The sequence below is a fragment of the Felis catus genome, chromosome C2, assembly GCF_018350175.1.
Source record: "Felis catus isolate Fca126 chromosome C2, F.catus_Fca126_mat1.0, whole genome shotgun sequence".
Lineage (NCBI taxonomy): Eukaryota > Metazoa > Chordata > Mammalia > Carnivora > Felidae > Felis > Felis catus.
Window position 1 is genome coordinate 113,180,998 of NC_058376.1, and position 25,102 is coordinate 113,206,099.

Below are 25,102 nucleotides of genomic sequence, written 5' to 3' on the forward strand. Positions count from 1 at the left end.
CAGACTCTTAGTCCCAAGCTTCCAAATTAGAGAGAAGCAGCAGCAGCAAAGAAGTCAAGTAAGTATGATGAAGAAGTCTCCATATCCTGCCATTCTACTGACGAGAACCACCGCTGAGGGTGAAGGTGCCTCTGTGGCCGGGATCTGTCCGTTCAGCTTCTACAATAAATGCAGCCAAAGGGGCAGTCACTTCTCATCAGTCACAGAAGTCTCCTCTTTAGACCTCACTCTCACAAAAGCCATTTCTCATCATGCCAAACCAACAAAAGAAAGTCATTTTTTGTATGGCTGGGGTGTTAAGCTTCGTGTGCGCCCTTGGAGTCGTGACAGCCCTGGGGACACCGTTGTGGATCAAAGCCACCTTCCTCTGCAAAACAGGGGCTCTGCTCGTCAATGCCTCTGGGCAGGAGCTGGACAAGTTCATGGGAGAAATGCAGTACGGGCTTTTCCACGGAGAGGGTGTGAGGCAGTGCGGGCTGGGAGCGAGGCCCTTTCGGTTCTCACGTAAGTAACAATTGCATTTGAATTATTTAATACTTTAGGCGCACTCTCCCAATTGTTACAAGGAATTACTTTTAAGAAGGAATTATTTTTAAGAGCCTTGCCCTGTCTATTACAAGCCTCTTAAAACAGACGTGAACCATTTGAAATACCTAGGACTCTTGTGAGCAATTTCTTCTTCCTAGTTTTTACTATTTTGTTATTATTTCATTCTGTTTTTATTATGACAATATATAGTTAATGAGTTGGTATGGAATTAAGCTTTTTGAGAAGGTAAGCAATTAAATTCTCTTAAACATTAATATTTATGCTAGAAATTTTGGTATCTTTTTAAAGGGGGGGCAACTTGGAGAAATAGAAAGCTGTAAGAGAGACGATCTTCTTTTTGTTCTTAAAACAAAAAGATTTAGTGTCATGGGCTCCTTAAGCAACTCTAACTTCTTTTCCACCTTGCTCATGACTTTGTACCCCATCTATCCCTCTTTTATCCCTGCTAGCACCTTTCCTGCTGCTAATATTTTTTTTTCTTTTTTCACCAATGTGAATCACTTGGCTTTTGGAATTTAAAGCGGATCTGCTATGCTAACTGGGAAAGAAACAGATGCCTATTTAGGATAGAAAATTTGCAACTGATTGACCTTCAAATCATGTAGAGAATATGAGATGGGTTTTCTGTTCGATTTTTGTGAGATGGAAGTGTTACCCACAGTATTTATAACCTGTTTATCTTAAGAAGAGAATTTTTAAAAAATTACCATGTGAATAGGCAACTCATTAAATGAAAATTAATAAGAAGGCATTTGTTATATCTCTCACAACACACATTCAGAAATTATTATTATTTCAAAAGGGCTGGTTTGGAACAATCTTATGAAGAAACAGCCAGTAAATTACTGCATAAATCACTCTTCAGGAAAGGAGGTTACCAAGTGAGGCATTTAAAATGAATTATTATTTTGCCTGGGTATTTTTTTTTCTCTCTAGCATAGGTAGAAAGCTAAATTAATTGAATTTATTATTAACATATGCAGTGTCTAATTAAATTTCAGTGCTGGCCTATTTATATTTCTGCAACATTCCTTCTATCTTCTTCGCAGTCACTGGACACCAACTTTCACTCACATAGGTTATTAGGTGATACGAATTGCCACAGGGCTCCAAAAAATCCTCAAGAATTAGTCTTTAGCTTTTCGGAAAATTATCATCCACTAGATTTGATGAAGTGAATACCAACTCTTTTCGCTGAATGGCTTCAGTTCATTAAGGTAATGGGGCTGTTAAAGTTGCTTAGCTGTCCTTGGGGGGAAAAAAGAACAAAGTAGATCACATGATTTGCAACTGTATTAAAAAATAAAAGAGGAAAAAAGATGAGTGGAATTAGGCAACTCTCATTCATTGACAGCTAAAAAGCGAGAGGAAAGTTTCTCACACATGAATTTAGACAAAAGCAGGGACCATACAGTGAGTTTTCTGGAGCCTTTGCATTTTGTACAGTGAAACAGAGATCAGCTTTACTCATACCATAGGACAGGTTTCAAACGGTAGGTTTTGTGAACACTTACAAGACATGAAGCACGAAGCGTGTTTTGTCTTATTTAATCCTCACAAAGCCACATGCCTCCGTGGTGTGATGAATAGTTTTCATGGCCGTGTCCTCTGCTAGCTCTGTCTGTGACGCCGTTGTGCTAGTCAGGTGGCCTACCCTTTGCTTTTGTGCGGACTCATAGAGTCGTGGGGTTTAGACAATACCTTCACCTATGACAGAATTTCATTTGTCCTTGTGATACTTTGAACATTTCCCCCCACCCTCGTTAAGAAGATCTTACATTTGTTAGTCTGTTCTGTGGTGACAGCCTCTCTGTGTAACCTGTCTCTACCCCAGACGTGTTAAAACCTCATTAATTTCTTTTTTTTTTTTTTAATGTATTTACTTTGAGAGAGAGAGAGAGAGAGAGAGAGAGAGAGAGAGAGGGTGAGCTGGGGAAGAAGAGAGGGAGGGAGGGGGAGAGAGAGAGAGAAAGGGGGAGAGAGAGAGAATGAATCCCAAGCAGGCTCCACACTGCCAGCATGGAGCCCGAGGTGGGGCTTGAACTCACAAACCGTGAGACCATGACCTGAGCCAAAATCTAGAGTTGGATGCTTAACCGACTGAGCACCCAGGCACCCCAAAACCTCATTAACTTCAATGAGACCCTGCAAAGCATACCTACAGTATCACTTTTTCTGCCTAAGCTTAGAAGTATCTCTTTCAATGGAACACAAGAGAAAGTTAGGAAAAGTGAATACTGGATTCCCTAAAAAGCATAATGCTCATTAATTTTCTTAAATGTTTATTTTGAGGGGGGGGGCAACAGCGGGGGGTGGGGGGCAGAGGGGAAGAGAGAGAGAGAGAGAGAGAGAGAGAGAGAGAGAGAGAATCCCAAGCAGGCTCTGCACTGTCAGCACCGAGCCCGATAGGGCTCCATCTCATGAACCAGGAGATTATGACCTGAGCCTAAATCAAGAGTCCGTCGCTTAACCGACTGAGCCACCCAGGTGCCCTGCATAGTGCTTACTGAAACAAGCAGCCCTCTCAGTGATAAAAACTTCCTCACCAATATGCCTTTCGAACATCCTGCACTGAATTGACACTCCTGCTACAGGAAGGCTTCACGGTCCATATCTTCACGTTCAAAATGCCATCACCCTGTCAGTGACGTTCTGACAACGCATTCTTGAAGGAAGAGAGCCCTCAGATCATTCGCCTGAGAGAAAAGTGTAGTCCTGTTACTGTAAGAGAATGGGAGGCCTAACCCTGTTTTCTCAATAATGGCATCCTTCGAGCAAAATGTAGAGCCCCCAGAGAGCTCAGGGTAGATGATTCTTTCCTGTTTCTTCCAGAGCCCAAGTTAGGATTAGGGCACAACTCACTTCCCAGAACTTTTCCCTTTCTCATATTCCCCTTAGAAAAGTTATTAAGCAAACATTTGGATTGAAGAAACTTTCCAATGTAGGACGAATGGAAAAGGCAGCTCGTCCAACTATGAATCGCTTTGTGACCCGGTTTTCACGCTGTGGAGGCAGCATCAGTTAATACAGATTTACATTTCGGTTCTGTGGGATTGCTAAATGCTACCTCGCTGACCAAACTTTTCATTTAGATCAGCACTGGTCAACAGATATACAATGTAAGCCATAAACGCAGGCCACATATGTAATTTTAAATGTTCTAGTAGCCATACTAGAAAAAAGGAGTAAAGGAAACAAGTGAAGTGAATTGTGATGACATTTTTCTTTAACCCAAGAAACCCAGAATACTGTCATTTTAACATGCAGTCAACGTAAGAGATATTTTACTTTTTTTGTGCTAAGTCCTTAAAATCTCGTGTATATTTTAACTTACAGCAGGCCTCCATCCAAACTAGCCACATTTCAAGTGCTCACCAGCCATTTCAATGTGGCTAATAGCTATCACAACTGGACAGTGCAAACTCAGCTAGAGATTTACTCTGAGTAAATTGGGCGTTGACAGTGTCCATATTCTAAATGAATTTCTGCTTGGTTCTGCTGCACAAGTGTACGTGTTATTTTTACGGGCAGTGCCATGTGTCACTTTTAAAACCCAGATATATAGTGAAACATGAGGATAAGGAATGGAGCAGAAAAACCGTCAGGCAATGTTGTCATGTTTGTTCCTATTAAACGTTCCCTACTGACCACTCTATCTCTTTTAATTATAACAAGAAACTTCCCTGCCAGCATGCACAGTTATGCCGGGAAAACTTCTGCCTCGTTTACTCTGGCTGATTCTCATCCACTTATGGGTCAGCGCTTCATTTTCTAGAGGTCACTAGCATTCATACCTAGCACACAATTTCATTCATTATGATGAAGGGCTGTTTTCCTTTCAAGGAAACACAACCGGTGGGCTTAATTTTTCCTGATATGTCACCTGTAAAATTTTAATGATGATGTTTCAACTCGTACTGTAGCCATCAAGACAAAAACTGCCAGTTTTGAGCTTAGTATGTGCGGGTGGGTTTCTGTTTTGGTGCTTGGAAACACTGTAGAGCATCATCAAAATAGGATACCCAAGAATCATATGGTATCAATCATTCCTAGATATGCTGATCTATTTATTGCCAAGATAGTTCAATGAGCTGGTAAAAACATATGGAATTTTTTTTTTTTTTTTGGAATGTGAAAAATAAGATCTCACCAATCATGGATCACAGATTGCAACTTTAGTCATACTTTTAAAAGCATTTTAATTGAGACCTTATGATTGAAAATGTGTTAAAAAGCTTAACAGAGATTTAACTTACTTCATATTTTTTTAAGTTTATTTATTTTGAGAGAGAGAAAGGCCACACAAGTGGGGGAGGGGCAGAGAGAAGGAGAGACAGAATCCCAAGCAGGCTCCGCACCATCAGCCCAGAGTTCGATGTGGGGCTGAAGGAACTGTGAGATCATGACCTGAGCCGAGATCAAGAGTCAGATGCTTAACCAACTGTGCCACTCAGGCACCCCAAAAATCTCATGTTTTTTTTAAGTGGGCTTCATGCCCAGTACGGAGCCCAATGTGGGGCTTGAACTCAGGACCCTGAGACCATAACCTGAGCTGAGATCAAGAGCCAGACGCTTAACTGAGCCACCCAAGCACCACCCCCCACCCCTTCATATTTTTAGAAAGCAGAGTTTCTTTACCAAATGAGGCACATCACCCAGGTTACAGAGGGGATGTTGAAACTGCTTGTGTCGGCAAGCAGGTGGCTTCTCAAACCTACTATCTTGGGGTAGAATAGTCAGGACTCAGTTTCTGCCACTGTTACTGAGAGTTGGCACTGTACCTTCATGGTTTCCTACAAGTGTGGCTCCCCCACCTGGAAGGACCCAGGGGCTCCCCTCGTCACCATCCTGCACATCCCACATCTCTCCTATCACCCTGCCTGCCCACGGCAGAGCCACGAAGGTCTTTGATGGTACCTCCTTCTAGTAACACTGCCTACCCGCCCCCCCTTCCTTAACGGATGGTCTGGTGGGAGGGAAAGCTATGGAGTTCAGCGGGGAAGCCTACCTGGTAGGAGGGCAGAGGGAAGACAGCCATTTGTACCATGTCGCCTAGCTTGCATGGGCCCTCCCGCCTTTTAGCTCAGGACCCTGTTGTCTAGTCTCATTCACTCATTAAAACAGTCCAGCAAATAGACTTTTTGTTTTCCTCCCATTCAACAAAAGTGATTGTTAAGCAGCACTGGTACGAAGGGGGAAATCTTCAACTTCTCTCAACTTAATAATGGTGTCCCGATTTGTCCTTCCCAGACCTTGATAGTCGCTCTATTCAAATCACCTTGGATTATAAGTATTTGAGAAAGTATTTCTCTGCAAGGAGACCCTCAGCCCCCAGAAGGCAGGAGTTCCGTATCATTCATCCTGGAACTCCCTCAAGCAAGACCCACACGGTGCACGTCACAGAGAGGTGCTTAATAAGTGCGCGGTAAACGGACACTATCGGGATTAACCTGGGTTTGTGGCAGGTCTGTGTCACTCACCGAGGATTGGATTTGGAGCACATCACGTTTCATTGGTTTTCAGTTCTTGCATGTGTAAAATGGGAGGTGAAACCAGGTGATGTCTAACATCTCTTCTAGTTCAAACGCTTTATGATCTATATAATGAGGGGCTGGCTGTTCTCGACAAGGTCCTTCCGGCTTTAAAATTGCTTGACCCTTCTATTCTGTCGCTTGGAGCCTCCACGGACACATTGCAGCCACCATTGTCGGAAGCTGTGAGTCTTGTGTGCCTTTACTCTTTGGTCCTCAAATCTCATGATTTTTAAAGTATTCTGAAATACCTACCATTTATCAGGACCCAAATGAATTTTATTATCAAAGTGAATGCCCCTCTTCTTCCCGGCCAAAAGCTTTTACTTTTTGTGTAGAAAACTACGGGTTAATGAAGGAGAAAAAAAAAAATGGAATGTTTTGGAATTCTAAAGAGGTGCGTTGCTGGGGTTGCAGCGAGCAGGGGCAGCCACAAACACCCAAACAGACTAGATGGGGTTATTGAGAAAGCAAAAGGGAAGTCAAAATACAGTGAGAGGCCGAACTCCTATTTCCTCCACTTTTCCCTTTCTCTATTTTTCCTAGAAACTTCTCTGCCATCCTCCCTGAAAATCTCCTCTTTCTTGCATTTGGTTTCATCAACTGATAATGGCAAGAAATTAGGAACGACCAGCGTGTTTCATACTCTCAGGGGATTCTTTACCCAAAGGAGGAACTGAAGCAGAAATCATCCTCCAATTGGTAAGAAATATGGGAAGATGCTGTTGAGGAAAGGAACTTCTCTCCCTGCCTAGGCCAGGAAATGACCTTTTTCCAGGCAAAGACATAGAAAAGACTATTTACCAGGAAAAATCCCTCACAGAATTAGCCTCGTTTGAGGACTATAGTTTTGCACACATGCATGCATACAAGCACACACACACACACACACACACACACACACACACACACACACACACACACACACACCCCTTCCTTTACTTTAAATTACTCTCTACTCTAATAGCCAGTAAAGTCATCACCTGGGCTCTCCTGAGCCATGAAGCAAAGGCTGATGCTTCAGATGCAGCCCGGTGCAATAGGTCCCAGGTGGGGCTTCTGGAACTTAACCCTGGTGTGTGTGAACTTCACCTGTCGGAGCAGGACTCCAAATCATTTTTACAATTTGCTCCTGTGCTTTGTCTTTGACTAGCTGTGGGTATCTTCCCCCAAGGACGTTTGGACAACACAGAATTAAAAACACTTATTTCCGCTGCCCATTTATTGGGTGCCTGATAGGTGCCAGGCATTTTGCATATATCACCTCCACCCCTTTGGGACATGTTCTGATGCCATTCCCCCTGGAACAAAAATGGAAACTGTAAACTCAGAGAGGTCACAGGACTTCTCAAAGTCACAGATCTAGTAGGTAGCCAGCCTGAGACTGAAATTCAGATGCATGATAGATCGCGATCATTCTTCTGCCACGTCTGTCTCCTTACAACGTGCAAAAAGAACACAAACCAAGGAAGAAAATCTAAGAGCAAACTTCAGTTTCACCATCCATTTCAACAATGATGTCGGGACATCACAAGAGCTAAATCTTCTATATCAATATGATGATGGTCCTTGGCCTAGCCACTTGGGCTCATTCACTGCCTCTTTATTTCACATTCCAGTGGCTCTAATGTATCAGCCTCGATCTCTGACCTTTGGAAGGTAAAACAGTCAAGCCAAGTCTGTTTAATAATCTAGGTTGAGCGGGTCACATGCTTATGGCTAATCTTTGGGTTATGAAATTATATTACATTAATGTTGATAATTTATGTTGAAAGCAGAGTGAGCTGATTGCTCCTGTGGCTGGCTGACTTAAGATCACTGCCAGCGAAACCCTTCATGGTAGGATCTTCAGAATTACTTACTTGACCACAACAATTATTTCACCAAAATGGCAGGCTCTCTTCTGAGGTGTCTTGAGTATTGAAAACAGAGGCAGAGATAAAAAGAAAAGCAGGTGCATAGCATTTGGTTAACTTCAAAAACTGGTATTTTATTAGGAGCCAGTGGATTAGAATTAGAGCATAAATTAAAATCTCATTTTTAAAAAGTGAAAAATAAAAGCTCGTTTTTATCTCTGAAGTCGATCAGGGATTTCATAAAATTAAAGACTTTCTTTTTTTTTTTTTTTTTTAATTTTTTTTTTCAACGTTTTTATTATTTATTTTTGGGACAGAGAGAGACAGAGCATGAATGGGGGAGGGGCAGAGAGGGAGACACAGAATCAGAAACAGGCTCCAGGCTCTGAGCCATCAGCCCAGAGCCCGACGCGGGGCTCGAACTCCCGGACCGCGAGATCGTGACCTGGCCGAAGTCGGACGCTTAACCGACTGCGCCACCCAGGCGCCCCAAGACTTTCTTTTTTTTTTTTAACAAAACTTATTTAAATTAAACAATGACAAATAAGTCTTTCACCCGGTCACGCCTGTAAACACCCAGACTGGTTGGGAGATGATACACTTTTATTACAGGTAGGATAGAGCTGACTAATAGCAAACTGTACCTGGCAGACTAATTTATGCAGGATTCGTATTTCGCTCCCTCTCAGCGTGTTATAATTGTAGCAAAGCCATTCTCAGGAGTTATTACCCCAACATAATCATACCCTGTGGATTAGGAGCAGTCAAATGGGTTCTGTTATCAGAGACACATATGCGCCAAAGCAGCTGTCGTCCCTCAGCCACCGTGGGTGATTAAGACTCACTGACGGGGCTGCCTCTGAATTGGGTTGAGTCAGGTAGATACACTTCAGCTGAGAGGAATTCAGGCGCGGTACTGAAAAGATGGCATATTAGACGGTTCTATCTTACCGTGAGGTCTCCTCCTCTTAAGTGCTGGGGTCACGGATTTCATTCTCCCTGACCACGGCAGCTGTCAGAAAGCAGCCTGGCTCAATACCTAGGCGTGAGCTTATGGGGGATATTAAAGGAGGCGAATGCACTGAGCGTATGTCAAGGAATGCCTTTTACTGGATTTTCATAATGACCGGCCGCAGATGGGCTGAGGCGAAAGTCAGATCAAGAGCATTTCCGGAAGAAGAAAGAAACCTTCTCTCTTGCTCCCTTTCAAGAAAATGAATAGCTGAGCACCAAGGGGCCAAATACAATGGTTTTTACGCACCTTTTATGTGGAGGAGGACAAGTTGAGAAGGAAGACAGGACCTCTGAAGCTACCACATGGCTTTAATCTAGGAAGAGGTTGCTGCACCATGGCTGACATCATTATCAGAGCCTGCCTTCATTCCCAGAGCTCCACAGACGGTGTTACCTTCATTCTGCACCCAGCCAGATAAAGGTGAAAAGGGTTGATGAAACCTAAGCCATCGGGTCAGTGATCCATAACCCTGGTTGCACCTTAGAATCACCTGCACCATAGAATCACCTAGGCTCCATCCTAGGCCCGTCGAACCAGGATCTCGGGAGGGGGCGCCTGAGAAGTGGGATGGCTGAGAAGCTCCCTGGGAGATGCTGATGTGTAGCGAAGGCTGAGAACTACAGAGGTGGCCAGTGGCCAAGACAGGTGGAAGCAGGTGAGGCATCAGAAGTCCCCCAAATAAGGGAAGGACAAGACCTCCAGAAGGAGGGCAGGGAAGAGGAACAGCAGTGTTTAGCATTGCTTCCACACAGGTGGGAGGCTTTAGGATCCTTAGTTTCCACTCCTTCAGCTGTTTATTTCCATGAAGGGTCTCACAGTTGCCCTACACCTGCCTGGCCTCAGCGAGAACGTGAGATCTGATTGATGAGTTTGAGTAAGGAACAGCATACTTGGCTCTCAGCCCCAGAGGCTTCTCGTCTTTCTGAGTCTGCCCACCACTCACAGGAGCCTGTTTTCCACCTGATCAGGACAAGGGAACCTGCTCTGCCCTGGACTGGGAGGCTCTCAGGTGTCCAGCCCCACCTGTGACGAGGTGGGTGAGGCCGCCGAATTCAGCAGAACTTGGTGGAAGATCTAAGCCACATTCTCCAGCACTGTATCCAGAAAGAAAGCTAACATTCTGACCTTCACCTGCCTGTCTCTTGTGGAAGGGTTCTGCTCCTTCCAAAGAGACTATCAGGAGACTATCACCTCCTTAGAGATGTGCCATCGGCCCAAAAATCATTTTAGAGAAGTCATTACAGAGAATGTGCCAGAAATTGCACAAGGGAAATAGAAATGAGAATGAGAACAATATATCAGATGCTGAGGAAAGTGTGTGACAGGTTCCAAATAAGTAATTAGCTATAAATCTAAAGTTCCTGGATCATTTACAGGAATAGTCACCCACCTGGTCAGGGAGGGGGAGAAAAGTAAAAGTGTGGGCTACAAGATAGAAACTTTGCCTGAATTCCATGTGTTCAGGGGTTCCATGTCCATATGGACCCCTATGGGGGAGGGGAATCGTCCGTCTCAATGTACAGTTAAGTGCTCTGACCACCTGTGAGCCCAAAATTCCCACCCACAATGCCTGATCATGAGACTTGAAAATGCAGACGCTCTCTAGACATTGGGTTCTTACATCCTCCACTCCTCTTCGTGGAAATATGACTGCCCTACCGTTCTCATCGTGTTAAAAAAATATTTAAGCGATTACTTAAAATCGACATAGAGCATCCACGTAAGTGATCTCACTTGTGTGTCTCAAAAGTTCTTTGACTTATTTCTGTCACTACTCACATTTACACAGAAGGGAGCCAAGGTGTCCAGACGCCCACATGAGCAGTGAATGGCCAAATGAGACTAATCCTAAACTTTCCTAACTACAAAAGCTATGCTTTTTTCAACCTGCTATGTTACCTTTCAGTTAAGGCCTGGCTATTTGTCACTCTTCCCACCAGCATCTCTGTCCTTCTTGCTTTGGTGTTGGATGATGTTCTAACTAATCTTCTTGGTAATGCCTAAATATAGGTTTAGATTGGACTTACTAAATTCCTGTTCAAGACCTGTAGGATAAAAGATAGGACTGTCAGACTGGAATCAGTAATAGATATAAAGGAGAACAAAGTTTCAAGATAAAATATAACGGAGGAAACCAGCAGATAGAAATAAATTTTAAGGCAACTGAAATGAAAGCCATGCATTTAGAGACAGCAAATAAAACACGAATTAATGGCAAGTAATAAAGGAACATACTTAGCAGTTGGTAAAAACAAATAGTTTTTTTATCTTATTCTTATTACTCTCCAATGATCTATTGAAAACAGCATGACTTTACATGTAAGACACAAATTCTCTGTAAGTTAGAGTCTATGCGCCCTCACCCCCATGCTGAGGAAAAAAAAAAAAATCACTGGGGCCTATAATGTGCCTAAGCGTTCTTCTAGACTCTGCAGATATGAAGGAATGAGAGAGGGTACTTGTTCACAAACAATGAAGAATCTAGCAAGAGTGTTTTAAATAACTGTCAACGTATAAGTTGCACCAGTACGTCAGTCAAGATGGACTGTTACGTTTCAACAACAAGTAAGTTCAAACATCACAGGTAAATCAGCAAAGATTGATCTCTTGCTCAGAGAACATATTTGTCAGAGATCAGCTGTAGGTCCATTCCAGGGTGCAGCCACCATCTGGAATGCCACCAGTTGTTAGAAAGAATTGTGGAGACTCTCACACTGGCAAGTAAACCCTCTGACCCGTAACTGACACATGCCACTTCCACTTAGACTTTGTTGACAAAGGTTGTTACACAGCCACATCTAACTTCAAAGGGGCCGGGACGTGCAATCCTATCACGAGCCCAGAATCGGGAAGAACCAGAATTGTAGATAGTTGAATAGCACTAATTACTATCACAATTATTGTTTTTATTCACACAGCCCCAAGAAGTAGAATTATTCTTTGTCAGGGCAAGGCACAAGGAAACTGGAAGAAAGTTCTTAAGAGTTAGAGTTAGATTTCACTAAATGGCATGGAGGAAGCCATTCTGAGCAAAGGAATAGCACGAGCCAAGGTATGAAGAGCCTATTGTGGTCAGAGTACAAAGGACGGGAGAGAAAGGAGAAGGAGGATAAGGCTGGAGTGGAAGGCAGTGACCAGAATATGGAAGACTTTGCTGTACCAATGCAGTTCATTTGATCTCGAAGGCAGTGGGAAGCCACTTAACGGTGTTAAGCAGGTATGTGACAAGGTAGAAGATGGACTGGAAAAAAACCAAAAGAGAGGTGAAGAGGCCAGTCCACAGGCTCCTTCATCCAACATTTGGTGGCCCAAACCAAAGCATTATCAGAGGGCTGCAAGCGAGGGGAAATATTTCCAAAATAATCCGAAGCAAAAATCAACAGACCTTAGCGACATGAAACGAACCCCAGACTTCTGCAGGACAGAGAGCTGTAGCAAGTCACAGAGAAAAGAAACACAGAGGAGAAGGTTTAGAGGGAATAGGACACTATTTTTGGTCATGTTTAATGAGGTTCACTTATAGGCCAGCAACAAGTGATGTCCATCATTTGCACAGATGTGGAGGTCATGGGAGCAGGTCTGGAGTAGGGGTAGAGAAGAAGGAATCAGCAGATTAGAGGTGGCAGTGGGATCGACAATGGAAGGAAAGATGTCCAGGGAGGGGAATCAAATGAGAAGGTGAATAAGAGTGGGTTTTAGAAAAATACCAATACTTATGGGTAGAGAGGAGGGATTGGCAAGGCAGGCTGAGGAGGAGGGGCAGTGAACTGGAAAGGAAATGAACAGAGGGGACACCGAGAGGGGGGAGACTTTCAAAAGGAAGTAATGGTTCACAGTCCCAAACACCACACAGGTGCCAAACGAGAGGCAATTAAAATAGTCCTTTGAAATTTAATCTTTTTCTTTCTTTTCTTTTCTTTCTTTTCTTTCTTTTCTTCCTTCCTTCCTTCCTTCCTTCCTTCCTTCCTTCCTTCCTTCCTTCCTTCCTTCCTTTCTTTCTTTCTTTCTTTCTCTTTCAGAGAGAGTGAGCGGGGGAGGGGCAGAGAGAGAGGGGGACGGGAGATCTGAAGCGGGCTCCATGCTGACAGCACGGAGCCCGATGAAAGGCTGGAACTCATGAACCATGAGTCATGACCTGAGCCAAAGTTGGAAACTTAGCCACCCGGGTGCCTCGGTCCTTTGAAGTTTAACACCACAAGGTCATGGGAGACCTTTCTAAAGCATTCCTGATAGAGGGGGGGAAGAGAGGTCCTTGTGAGAGCTGAGGAGGGAATGGGAGGCAAGGACTCGGAGAAGGGCTTCAGGCATACCTGCGTGCATGCCTGTGTGTGCACGAGCGTGTATGGGTGAGTCCACGAGTATGTTCACAACGGGAGAGGCCTGAAGAAAGCGCTGAAGACAGACGGGAGAGGTAGGTAATGGATTGAGAAAGGACCCTGTGAGGTAGAAAAGGATGAGTCTGACAGCACAGGGAGAAGGCCAGGCCTTGGGACAAGAGGAAGAAAATGTCACTCAGAATGGAGGGAAGGTTGGGCCCAAACCCAAGAAAACATGGCAATGGGGAACTGACAGGTGAGAGAATTGCCCTGAGAGCCCCTGTTTTCTCTTTGGAATGGAAGAGTTCAATTCACTGGATGTTTTCAAGCCTTCTGTAAGCCAGGCACACAAACTGACAGAAATGGAGGCAGGGGGTGGGGGTGATAGGTGCTTAAGAGTCGGGGAAGGGATGGAATATCTGACAAGGGCCAGAAGGGGAAAAGACTGGAAAAGACTCTCCAGGATGGCCGGGGGAGGGGGGGAGCCCACAGATCAGAGGCCCAAGTTGTAATGGGGGTACAGAGTCAAGGGACATGGCTCAAAGAATAGACCCCCCCACACACCAAATCATTGAGGGAGGGACAATTCCCCACAGAAAGCTCCCCTATGACTGTATTTTCACTGCAGATCCTCTGCTTAGGACTCGCTCAGCTCCGTTTTGTGATAGCAGACTGCACTAATGAGGGTATGACAGCCTTTCTCTGTTCGCTGAGCTAGTTATGCAGTGCGGATTTCCTTCCCGTCCCCCCACCCCATGACAGGTGCTTTCTATTCTGCTATTAGGACAGTGGCCTCAATGCCTAGTATCTTCTAGCTCTCGGTTTCTGACTAGATAATCTTGTCAGAAATCTCTGCTTACAGACTGCAGGGAAGAGAAACTGAGCTCTGAACCAGTAGTTTGACATGTATGTTACAAAACATAACTCACCTTCCTTAGGTTACCTTGGATCTATACATATACAGCATTCTTTTATTTTTATTATTATTTTTTTAATATGAAATTTATTGTCAAATTGGTTTCCACACAATACCCGGTGCTCATCCCAACGGGTGCCCTCCTCAATGCCCATCACTCACCTTCCCCTCCCTCCCACCCCCCATCAACCCTCAGTTTGTTCTCGGTTTTTAAGAGTCTCTCATGGTTTGCCTCCTTCCCTCTCTGTAACTTTTCTTCCCCCCTCCCCTCCCCCATGGTCTTCTGTGAAGTTTGGGATACAGCATTCTTTTAGAAAGCTCTCTGATCCAAGTCACTCCTTTCCTGGAAGTTCTTCCAAAAAAGTTAGTGTTGCAAATCTCCCACGCCCATAAAAGAAAGAAGAAGGAATGTGCTTGAAGGTGGAATGCCGAAACCAAGGACGATAACCTAACAGACGGCAGTGCATCAGCTTGATGGAAAATCCACATTGTTATCTGTATGATAGTTGTGAAGACAACACGTATGACATGGAAAACGCTTCTATTCTGAATAAGACGTAAAGAATAGAACCTCAAAACTCCATTACGAGTATAACAACATAGGAAATAAGTATTAAGATGGACAAAGATTTGAAACGACTAAAATAAAAGGGAAAACCTTGCTTTTGTATTGGTAGGACTGTGGGTGAGATTTTTATCTTAATCTCCACTTCATTGTTATAATGTTGTTCATTTATTTTCAAAAATTCCTCTATAAACAGTTGGACATTTGAATAGAAACACAGTGAGGAGCAAGTCCATCTTTTCCTAATCTCCCCGCCCTGCTAATGAAAAAGAGCTTTGTCATGTTTAGGATTGAGATGAATTCTTTTTTTTTTTTTTTAACATCTATTTATTTTTGAAACAGAGAGAGACAGAGCATGAGTGGGGGAGGGGCAGAGAGGGAGACACAGAATCCGAAGCAGGCTCCAGGTTCCGAGCTATCAGCACAGAGCCCAATGCGGGGCTTGAACTCACAGACTGTGAGATCATGACCTGAGCTGAAGTCAGACGCCCAGCCAAGTGAACCACCCAGGAGCCCCTTGGATTGAGATGAATTCTTTTACAAATCTCAGACTTTAAACCTTGCTATTAAGCAGCCATCAGTTTCCATGTAACTGGTCGACAACCTCCAAATATGTTGGATTAAAATTTTTCTTTTAATAAAGAGATTTGAGATTCCATTCCAGTTACCAACCAGGTCTTTCAACTTCTTTTTTTTTTTTTTTTTTTTTTTTAAAAAAGGTTCCTATCATCCCTCTGGTGATTATTCTATTTTATCTCCATTGCCCCAGATTCTCTCCCCAAACTCTCTCAATCCAGCTTCTATTACCACCAGTAGGTTACATCAAGGTCAACAGCGACTGCTAAACTCCACAGACAAATTCAAGTTCTCCTTTTTTAAATTTTTTTTTAACTTTTATTTATTATTGAGAGACAGAGCATGAGTGGGGGAGGGGCAGGGAGAGAGGGAGACACAAGATCCGAAGCAGGCTCCAGGCTTTGAGCTGTCAGCACAGAGCCCGACGCGGGGCTCGAATTCACAAACCGCAAGATCATGACCCGAGCCGAAGCTGGACGCTTTACCAACTGAACCATCCAGGCGCCCCGACAAATTCAAGTTCTTAACCAGAAACTCCCATCACACTAGAAGCTGCTAACCCCCCTCTTCTTCTCCTCTAGCCCTGGGATCACCAAATGGACTGTCTACTCCTCTTTTTTCCTTCCCTTTTTTTGCCTTTGTGGAAGTAACTCCCTTCAGTATAAACCACTGACTTCTGCCAAGAAACCCCAGACCCGCTAACCACATCAGACTCAGTCCCTGCATCCTACTCCAAGCAAAAGGTATCCATCCAACATAAACATGTCTAACAGCTACATCATGCATTCTTAATGGCTGCTATATTCCCTGTAAGGGGATGAAAATTGGTTCTTGGGAGCAGGAAAAAAACTCTTACTCTTTAAGAAGTGTCTATGAAAATAATAAATATAAATAAAAAGTGTGTATGTGTATAAAGCAAATATATAAATATAATACTGAAATCAATACACAATATATCTGTGGTATTAAGATGTCATTGGGAAAGGGTGATTAGGAGAAATGTCTGAAAAGACTCCTGGGGTGAGGAGCAGTAATGAAAAAAAAAAAAGTTGAGAAATACTAATCTACACTGTGCCAGGCATTCTTAGGTGCTAGGGATATAGCAGTGAATAAAATAGACCAATGCACCTGCCCTTGTGTCAGGAGAGAAACAAACAAGTACAAGTATAGACTTGGTCAGGTGGTGATAATTGCTAAGGAGAAAAGTAAAAGTAAGGAAAGGAGGAGAGTTGGAAGGGGAGGTGACTGGGCAGGAGATGACAACTTTAAATATGGTGGTCAAAGAAGGCCCTCTGACAGAGCATCTAAGTAAAGACATGGAGGTGAGGGAGCAAGCCATGGGAATATCTAGGGGACTGTCCAGACAGAGGGAGCAGTATGTGCAAAGGCCCTGCGGTAGAAGTGCTCTTGGCATGTTTGAAGTACAGTAATGAGTCCAGTGGCTAGGGCACACTCCTCAAGGGAATGGGTAGCAGATGAAGTCAGAGGTCTGGCAATGAGTCCAGCCACATAGGTTCTAGTAGGCTATCATAATGACTTGGCTTATCCTCTGAGAGCAGAATCCACTGGCAGTGTTTAAGCAGGGGATTGATATGAACCAATTCACTAAAAAAAATTTTCTTTTAATGTCTATTTAGTTTTGAGAGAGAGAGAGAGAGAGACAGCATGAGCAGGGGAGGGGCAGAGAGAGAGGGAGACACAGAGTCTAAAGCATGCTCCAGGCTCTAAGCTGTCAGCACAGCTCAAACCCTCAGACCACAAGATCATAACCTGAGTGGAAGTCAGGTGCTTAACTGACTGAGCCACCAGGTGTCCCAGAACCAATTCACTTTTTTAAAGTAGGTTCCACGCCCAGCATGGAGTTCAACGCAGGGCTTGAACTCATGGCCCTGAGATCAAGACGTGAGCTGAGATCAAGAGTCAGACACTTAACCTACTGAGCCGCCCAGGTACTCCTGAACCAATTCATTTTTTTAAAGATCCCTCTGGCTCCTGGGTTGAGAGTGGATTGTAAGGAGGAGGGATGGAACCAGAGAGACCGGGTAGGAAGCCCTTGCAGCCATCCAAGTGAGAGATGACGCTGGCTTAGACCCGGTGGGGCAGTGGGAATAGAGAGAAGTGGTCAGATTCTGAAGGTAGTGCCCACAGGTTTTCCTGGTGGATGAAACATGAGAGTCAGAGAAGAATCAGGGATGATGCCAAGGAAGAGTGGAGCTTCCAGCCACTGAGATGAAGAAGGCTGAAGGAAGCAAGTGTGAGGACAGGAAAAGCCCGGGTGCGGTTTGGGACACAATGAGACTCCTATTTAAGATCCCAGTCAAGATAGTCAGTAGGAAGTTGGCTGGAAACTTCTAAGTGTGGGATTCAGGGGGAAAGTCTGGGCTGGAAATATCTGTTTGAGAGTGTTTCTAGTAAAAGCCATGTCATCGGATGGAGCACCAAGGAAGTGAGGGAAGAGGGGGAAGAGAAGAGGTACAAGAATGGAGTCATCCCCTGGATGACCCCAGGGATAAGGATGAACCAACATCGCAGATCCAGATAGCAGCCTGTGAGGTGGCAAAACCAGGAGAGTGTAGTGTCTGGGAGCCAGGGGAAGACAGCACTTCGAGGAGGAGGGAGGAGCCACTGTGCCAAATGTAGACCAAGGAAGATGGGGACAAAGATTGACTATTGGGTTTGGCAGCTCGAACCTCTCTTGGGAAATGCTGTATCAATGCAGTGGGTTCAAGAGAAAAAAGTGGAGAGAGGGAGTTGCTGCTGAGAATATAGCCAACTCCTGGAGAGGTTTTGCTTAAGGGAAATTAAAAAAAAAAAAAAAAAGGAGTAATAGCTGGAGGGCTTGATTTTTTTTTTTTTTTTTTTTTTTTTTTTTTTTTTTTGAGAAAGGGAGCATGAGCGTGGGAGGGGCAGAGAGAGAGGGGGACAGAGGATCCAAAGCAGCTCCACACCGACAGCAGCCAGCCCGATGAGAGGCTCAAACTCACAAACCGGGATATCAAGATCTGAGCTGAAGTCGGACACTCAACCGACTGAGCCAGCCAGGCGCCCCACGTGAGAGTTTTTTACGATGAGAAAATGACAGCATGCTTTTTGTGTGCCCAAGGGGCTGATCCAAAGAGAGGAGGAAATTGCGTGGCAGAGAGAGAAGAGAAATCCTCAGCAGTGTGCTTGAGGAGGTGAGAAGGGATGGCTATGAACAGTGGTCGAGCTGGCCTAGGGGCACAGCACGGAGAGCTTCTCCTGACCACCTACCTTGTGCTAGCTACTCCACACCCTGAGATCATGGAGTCCTCACAGTTTTGAGAAAAGGCAGAATTAGCCTTATTTTTCAGATAAGGAAATCAAGATTTAGAGACTTCACAGACTTAGAAAGGAAGCTGGCATGTGAACCTCCTCTAATTTCCAATGCCTGGTCCCTTCCCAGGCTGCCCCACGGAACACCTTCATTTTGCAGAGAGAAACAGGGACTCTTTGACCTGCTCAAGGTCACGTGGTGGACTAGAACCTGGCGCTTGGCTCTTGGCCTGTGCTCCTTTTCTTCCCTTCTACTGAGCTCGTCCTCCTCCGTGCCAAACTGTCACCTTTGCTGAGGCCCTTGCTCACGTCTGGAAGAGCCTACTCATTCCAGACCTTGCCCTCATGCTCTTTTTTAGTTTTAGGCAGGTTTATTGAGGTATAATTATGTACAGTAAAATTCATGCTTCTTAGGAGTACCGGCCTGTGAATTTTGACTAATACATAAAGGCGCGTAAATACCACCACATTCAGGATATACAGCCTTCCATTACCCTCCAAATTACCCTTGTGCCCCCCTTTGTGGTCAGTCTCCTCTCTCACTGCCAACCTTGGGCAAAACCTGATCTGTGTGCTGTCCTCATCATCTTGCTGTTTCCAGAATGTCACGTGTATGGAATCATACAACAGGCAGCCTTTTGAGTGTAGTTAATTTCAGTTAGCATAATGCATTTCAGATCCATCCGTGTTATTGTATGTAGCAATAGTCCATTCCTTTGTATTACTAAGAGGTATGCCATTCTGTGGACAGGCCAAAGCTTGTTTATCCATTCACCAGTTGATCGATATTTAAGATGTTTCCAATTTTTGGCAAATATGAATGACGCCACTATAAACATCTCCATACAGATTCTTGTGTAGACATATGCTTTTAATTCTCTTAGACAAATATCTAGAAATAGGATTGCTGGGTCATATGTTAAGTCTATGTTCAGCCTTTTAAGGACGGAAACTATTGGATATCCATATGCCAAAACAAACAAACAAACAAATTTAACCATGACCATATACAAAAAATAACTCAAAATGGATCACAGACTTCAATGTGAACCTAAAACTAAAAAATGTCTAGAAGAAAAACATAGGAGAAAATACTTGTGACCTTGCATGAGGCAAAGACTTCTTAGATTTGACATCCCAAACATGATACATAAAAGAAAAACAATTGATAAACTAGACCTCATAAAAATCAGAACTGCTTTTCAAAAGGCACTGATAAGAGAATGAACAGACAAGCCACGTACTTAGAGAAAATATTTGTGAATTACTTATCTGATAAAGGGCTCGTATCCAGCATGCATAAAGAATTCTCAGAACTCAGTAATAAGAAACAATCCAATAAAAAATGCACAAAAGATATAAAGAGACACTTCACCAAAAAGAGATACACAGAAGGCAAATAAACTCACAGAATGATGCTCAATATCATTAGTCATTTGGAAAATGCTAAGTAAAACTACAATGGGGTAAACGACACACCTATTTAATGGCTACAGTTTTAAAAAGCTGCCAAGTGCCAGCAAGAATGCAGAAGGCTGGGACTCATACTTTGCTGGTGGGAAGGTTGTGAAATGACACAGCCACTCTGGACAACAATTGGCAGCTTTTACAAAGTTACACATACAGCACGAGGGGGTGGGGGCAGGTGGACTATAAAGGAGAAATGGGGAAGTTCTTGGAATGGTGAAATTGTTCTATATATTGATTGTGGTGGTGGTTACATGACAGAATGAGTTTATCAAAATTCACACAAGTATACAATGAAAGGGGAGAATTCTTTACTGTGTTAATTTTTCTTTAATCTAAAAAATAGCAGGGGAGGGTTAAAAGCAAAGGCACAGATGCCCCTGTGTGACTGGGCTAGTTTACTTCTTTGTGCCTCAGGGTTTTTTGTTTTTTAAGTCTATACATTGAGAATAAAATGGCACCTTCCTTATGCTGTTGTAAGACTTAAATCTCCCTCATTTATGTTTTATGTTGTGACACTTAAAAGATTTAGATCTCTCATCTATGCTCCAATTTATTAATTTTTTTCTTTTCAAATTAGTGGTTTTGCTTTTTTTCCCCATTAGCTCATTATTTATTTATTATTAGTTTTAATTTATATCCAAGTTAGTTAGCATATAGTGCAACAATGATTTCGGGAGTAGATTCCTTAATGCCCCTTACCCATTTAGCCCATCCCTCCTCCCACAACCCCTCCAGTAACCCTCAGTTTGTTCTCCATATTTATGAGTCTCTTCTGTTTTGTCCCCCTCCCTGTTTTTATATTATTTTTGCTTCCCTTCCCTTGTGTTCATCTGTTCTGTGTCTTAAAGTCCTCATATGAGTGAAGTCATATGATATTTGTCTTTCTCTGACTAATTTCGTTTAGCATAATGCCCTCTAGTTCCATCCACATAGTTGCAAATGGCAAGATTTCATTCTTTTTGACAGCTGAGTAATACTCCATTATATATATATATATATATATATATATATATACACACACACATATATATATATTGTATAAATATAATATATATATATATATATATATATATATATATATATATACATACATACACACACACACACCACATTTTCTTTATCCATTCATCCATCTGTGGACATTTGGGCTCTTTCCTTACTTCAGCTAGTGTCGATAGTGCTGCTATAAACACTGGGGTGCGCGTATCCCTTTGAAACAGCACACCCGTATCCCTTGGATAAACGCCTAGTAGTGCAATTGCTGGGTCATAGGGTAGTTCTATTTTTAGTTTTTTGAGGCACCCCATACTGTTTTCCAGAGTGGCTGCCCCAGTTTGCATGCCCACCAGCAGGGCAAAAGAGATCCTCTTTCTCCGCATCCTCGCCAACGTCTGTTGGCAACATCTGTTGCCTGAGTTATGCTTCAATTTATGTTGTAAGAATTAAAACATTTAAGTTTCTAATTTATGCAATATAGGTAAAGTACCTGGAACATAGCAAATGCTATGTAGCTTTTGGTTGTTGATTTTAGTCCTGTTGGTACTACTCATGTATTGCTCTTTGAGGAAGTTCGGTGATGAAATAACGGCGAAGAAGGGCACTTGGGGGCTGGGGTGGTCTGAAGATGGGGAGAGGCAGGCACATGGACTCGCGCACAGAGTGGAGGAAGTCTGTGAGAAGAGAACGAAGGACAAGGAGAGTGATTCTGAGTACAAGCCTGCAGTACTCATGTGGCATCAGCTGCGGGCTTTAATAAGTAACTCCCTTTCACTTGCAAAAGCTAATTAAGTAATTTCTGGAGGCCAGAAGTGACTTGGGCTGGATTTAATGACAGCCCCTCCACAGATCAAAACTTTGTCTGTGTTACAATCCCAAACCTAAAAGGAAGGAAAGACCAAACATACCTACCTCCTAGATACACAGTATCCAATCTCGCTCAAGTGACACCTCCCGGTATTTATTTGAACGGTCTGCTCTCAGCTTCAGCCAGGCAAAAGTCCTGTGAACGTTAGTGTGAAATGGAACGATGTCACCAGAGTTCTGGCCGATTGTTACAGACTCAGGGAATTTTCATCAAAAACAGAAACCTGAGAAAATGTAAATAACTGTGTAACTTGCAGGGATTAGTGCCCTGCTGGGTGACTTTTCTCACAAGGGTGGAAATTGTAAGAGACTTCATAAGAATTAGAATGCTCCATGTGACAATTTATTTTAGCTCCTAGCTTTTCTTTCCAGGGGGCAAATCAGCGCAACTTCTTTCAGCCTTTGTTTCATTTGGGTCACAAGCCGCAATTTTCAGACAGGCTTCACCTAGCTACCCTATCTGAGACAAGGAGGTTGCCACCTCATTGAAAGGGTAGGTAGATGGAGGCAGATTTTTTGATAACTGCTAGTAAAAACCAAATCAACAGCTGATCGAGCTAAGCACAGCAGGTTGGATCGATTGTGCGGTCTCAGCAGTTGGAGGCTCAGGAGGGCAGGGCATCCGCAGAATAAGGCTAGCTGGTTCACTGTGTGCCCCTAGAACACAGGGCAGGGTGGACCAGCAGAACACCCGTGAACTTTAACATCCATGTTGCCGCTACGCCACGCACATGAGGAACTGTTGTACTCTATCAACCTACTCACCCATATCGTTTCTAAATGATGATGACTTTCAAAGGTACAACCGCAACACCATTAACACAAACAACAAAATCAATGATAGTTACGTAATATTATCTAATACCCAGTCCGTGTTCAATTTTCTCCGGTTATCTCAAAAGTGACTTTTATAAAGTGTTTGTTCAAATCACAAACAATATCCATACATTGTATTTAGCAACAAGTCTCTGAAGTCTCCCTTAATCTAGAACAGTCCCAGGAGTTTTCTGTCTTTATCTATCTACTATTTAGGTTTTCACTGAATAGAAAAGGCTTCCCAAGAAGTAAAAAAGCAACAAATCCAAGAGTTTCATAATGAAATATCCCTCAGTCTCTTTCTCCAGAAGCAATGTTACCAGTTTCATGTGTAGCCTTCTAGAAATAGTGTGGATAAGCATGCCTGGCCCTGAAGCTACTGTAGCGTGGTGACTTACAGTGAGGACAAGAGTTTGAATCTCCACCACTTACTACGTATAAATCTTGGGTATGTTACCACACCCCTGAGCTCTAGTTTTCTCCTGCGGCAGGTGGGATGTTGAAAGAATTAAATCAGATAAGCACTTAAATTATTTGTTATTATATACATTCCCGTTTGGCTTTTTCCCAGATGATAGAATGGTGCACACTTCTATTTGTTTTTCCATCTAACATATTTTGATAATAACTCCATATCTGTTCTTTTTTAAATTGAGAGAGAGAGAGAGAGAGCGAGAGAGAGAGAGCACGCATGTGCAAGCAGGGCAGGGGAAGAGGGAGAGAATCTCAAGCAGGTTCCACATTCAGCACAGAGCCCAATGCAGGGCTTGATCCCACGACCCTGGTATCATGCCCTGAGCCAAAATCAAGAGTCGGACCCCCAACCAGCTGAGCCACCCAGGCACCCCCATACCTGTCCTTATAGATTCACATCATTGTTTGGACCATTTTCTTCCCTTGGCTTCTCTGCCATCCCATCCATGGATTTGTTCCTAAGTCACAAGCTCTCTTTCTCAGTCTCCTTGGCTGGTTTCTCCTCTCTCCCGTGCAGGGAAATGTAGGGGAGTCCCAGAGCCCTCCCCTTCTCTAACTACAGTTTCTCTGCAGGTGATAGCCATTCCTCCGGTTTTAAATACCAGGGCGAGGCCGTGGAGGCCCCTAGTCATAAAATTTAAGGAGACATTCACTCTCAGGCTCATGAAAGTGCAGGGTTAGCCCGGAGAGTGATTATCTCCTTAAATTGCATGCCCTAAGCACTTTGCTTCCTCCCCCTTGGTTCCACCTCCCTAAATACCTCCACCTTCTCCCCAGACCTCCAGACACACGAATCCTATTTGGCACCTCTAATTGCATATTTTAAACAGGACTTCTGCCTTATTTCCCACTCCCATGCCCAAACCCACACCTTCTCCTTGTCTATGTCAGTTAATAGCATCACCATTTATTCCGCTACTTATCCTTGAGTCCTTTCTTTCGACAAGTCCTATCTTCTATCTCCAAGATATACTCCAAATCTGATAACCTGTCACCACCCCCAGCTGCTATACCTTAGGCCAGCCTCCTGCCTCTTGCTGCTGCGAACACTCCCTGCCCTGGAGTCTCCCTGCCTCCACACTTGCCTTCTTTCCTCCCCCTACCCCCTTCTACACACTAATCAGCAGCCAGAGTGACGTGAAGGAGATTGTGCCACTCTCTCATTTAACCCCTCTCCCCTCCCAGTGGCTTCCTAATGAATTTAGAATTAAAAGCCCACGCCTTACCATGGTCACATGGTCAGGAGACCAAGGCCCAGAAGGTGCAACAATCTGATCCCAGCCTAGCAATCTCACTTCTGCCCCCTCTTGCTCGCCAGGTTCATTGCTGCCCCAGTGGTGCTCCTTCTCCCTGGAATGTTCTTCCCCAGATCTTATTATAGCCACTTCCTTCTCAGCATTCAGATGCCAGCTCAGGTATACCTCTGCTGACCACCCACACCCTTTCACTCAACCACTCAAAATTCCATTACCTTGTTTCATTTCTTTATAGCATTAGCACTACTATCTGAAAGTGTCTTATTGTGACCATTGCATAATAGCCTCCCAAAGCTCAGGGGCTTAAAACAAAAATTTATTAGTTCAGTTTGGCAGTGCTTGATTGGGTTGCAATTAAATAGCACCTGGGGCTGGAGTCATCTAGAGGTTTTTCTGGGTTGGACGTCCAAGACTCTTCCCTCCCATGTCTGGTGCTCCTCTGGGTCGCCTTTTTCTCTGGCAGAGTAACTTGGACTTCCTGCATAACAGCTCAAGCCTCCAAGAGAAAAAAAAAAAAAAAAGGAATGGCTGGTCTTCTTATATAGGCTAGGCCTGGAATTCGCACGCTGTAGTTCTGCCATATTCAGGTGGTCAAAGCAGTCATA

The 25,102-nt window shown here is 43.7% G+C and overlaps 1 protein-coding gene and 1 long non-coding RNA gene across 2 annotated transcripts in view; one reads left to right on the forward strand and one right to left on the reverse strand.

Annotated features, from left to right (window-relative positions):
- Window positions 1-130: 130 nt before the first annotated feature.
- The window catches only part of CLRN1 (clarin 1), a 41,124-nt gene continuing 16,152 nt past the window's right edge, over window positions 131-25,102 (forward strand). Inside the window, exon 1 of the mRNA XM_003992002.4 lies at window positions 131-504. Coding sequence (XP_003992051.1) covers window positions 252-504 — 253 coding nt within the window. The 5' untranslated portion in view covers window positions 131-251. The remainder of the gene's footprint in view (window positions 505-25,102) is intronic.
- LOC123380092 lies at window positions 498-24,775 on the reverse strand. Its single transcript, XR_006585396.1, has 3 exons — window positions 23,621-24,775; window positions 21,997-22,087; window positions 498-1,797 (listed from the first exon to the last, which is right to left on the reverse strand). It is a non-coding gene; the product is annotated as an uncharacterized LOC123380092 (long non-coding RNA).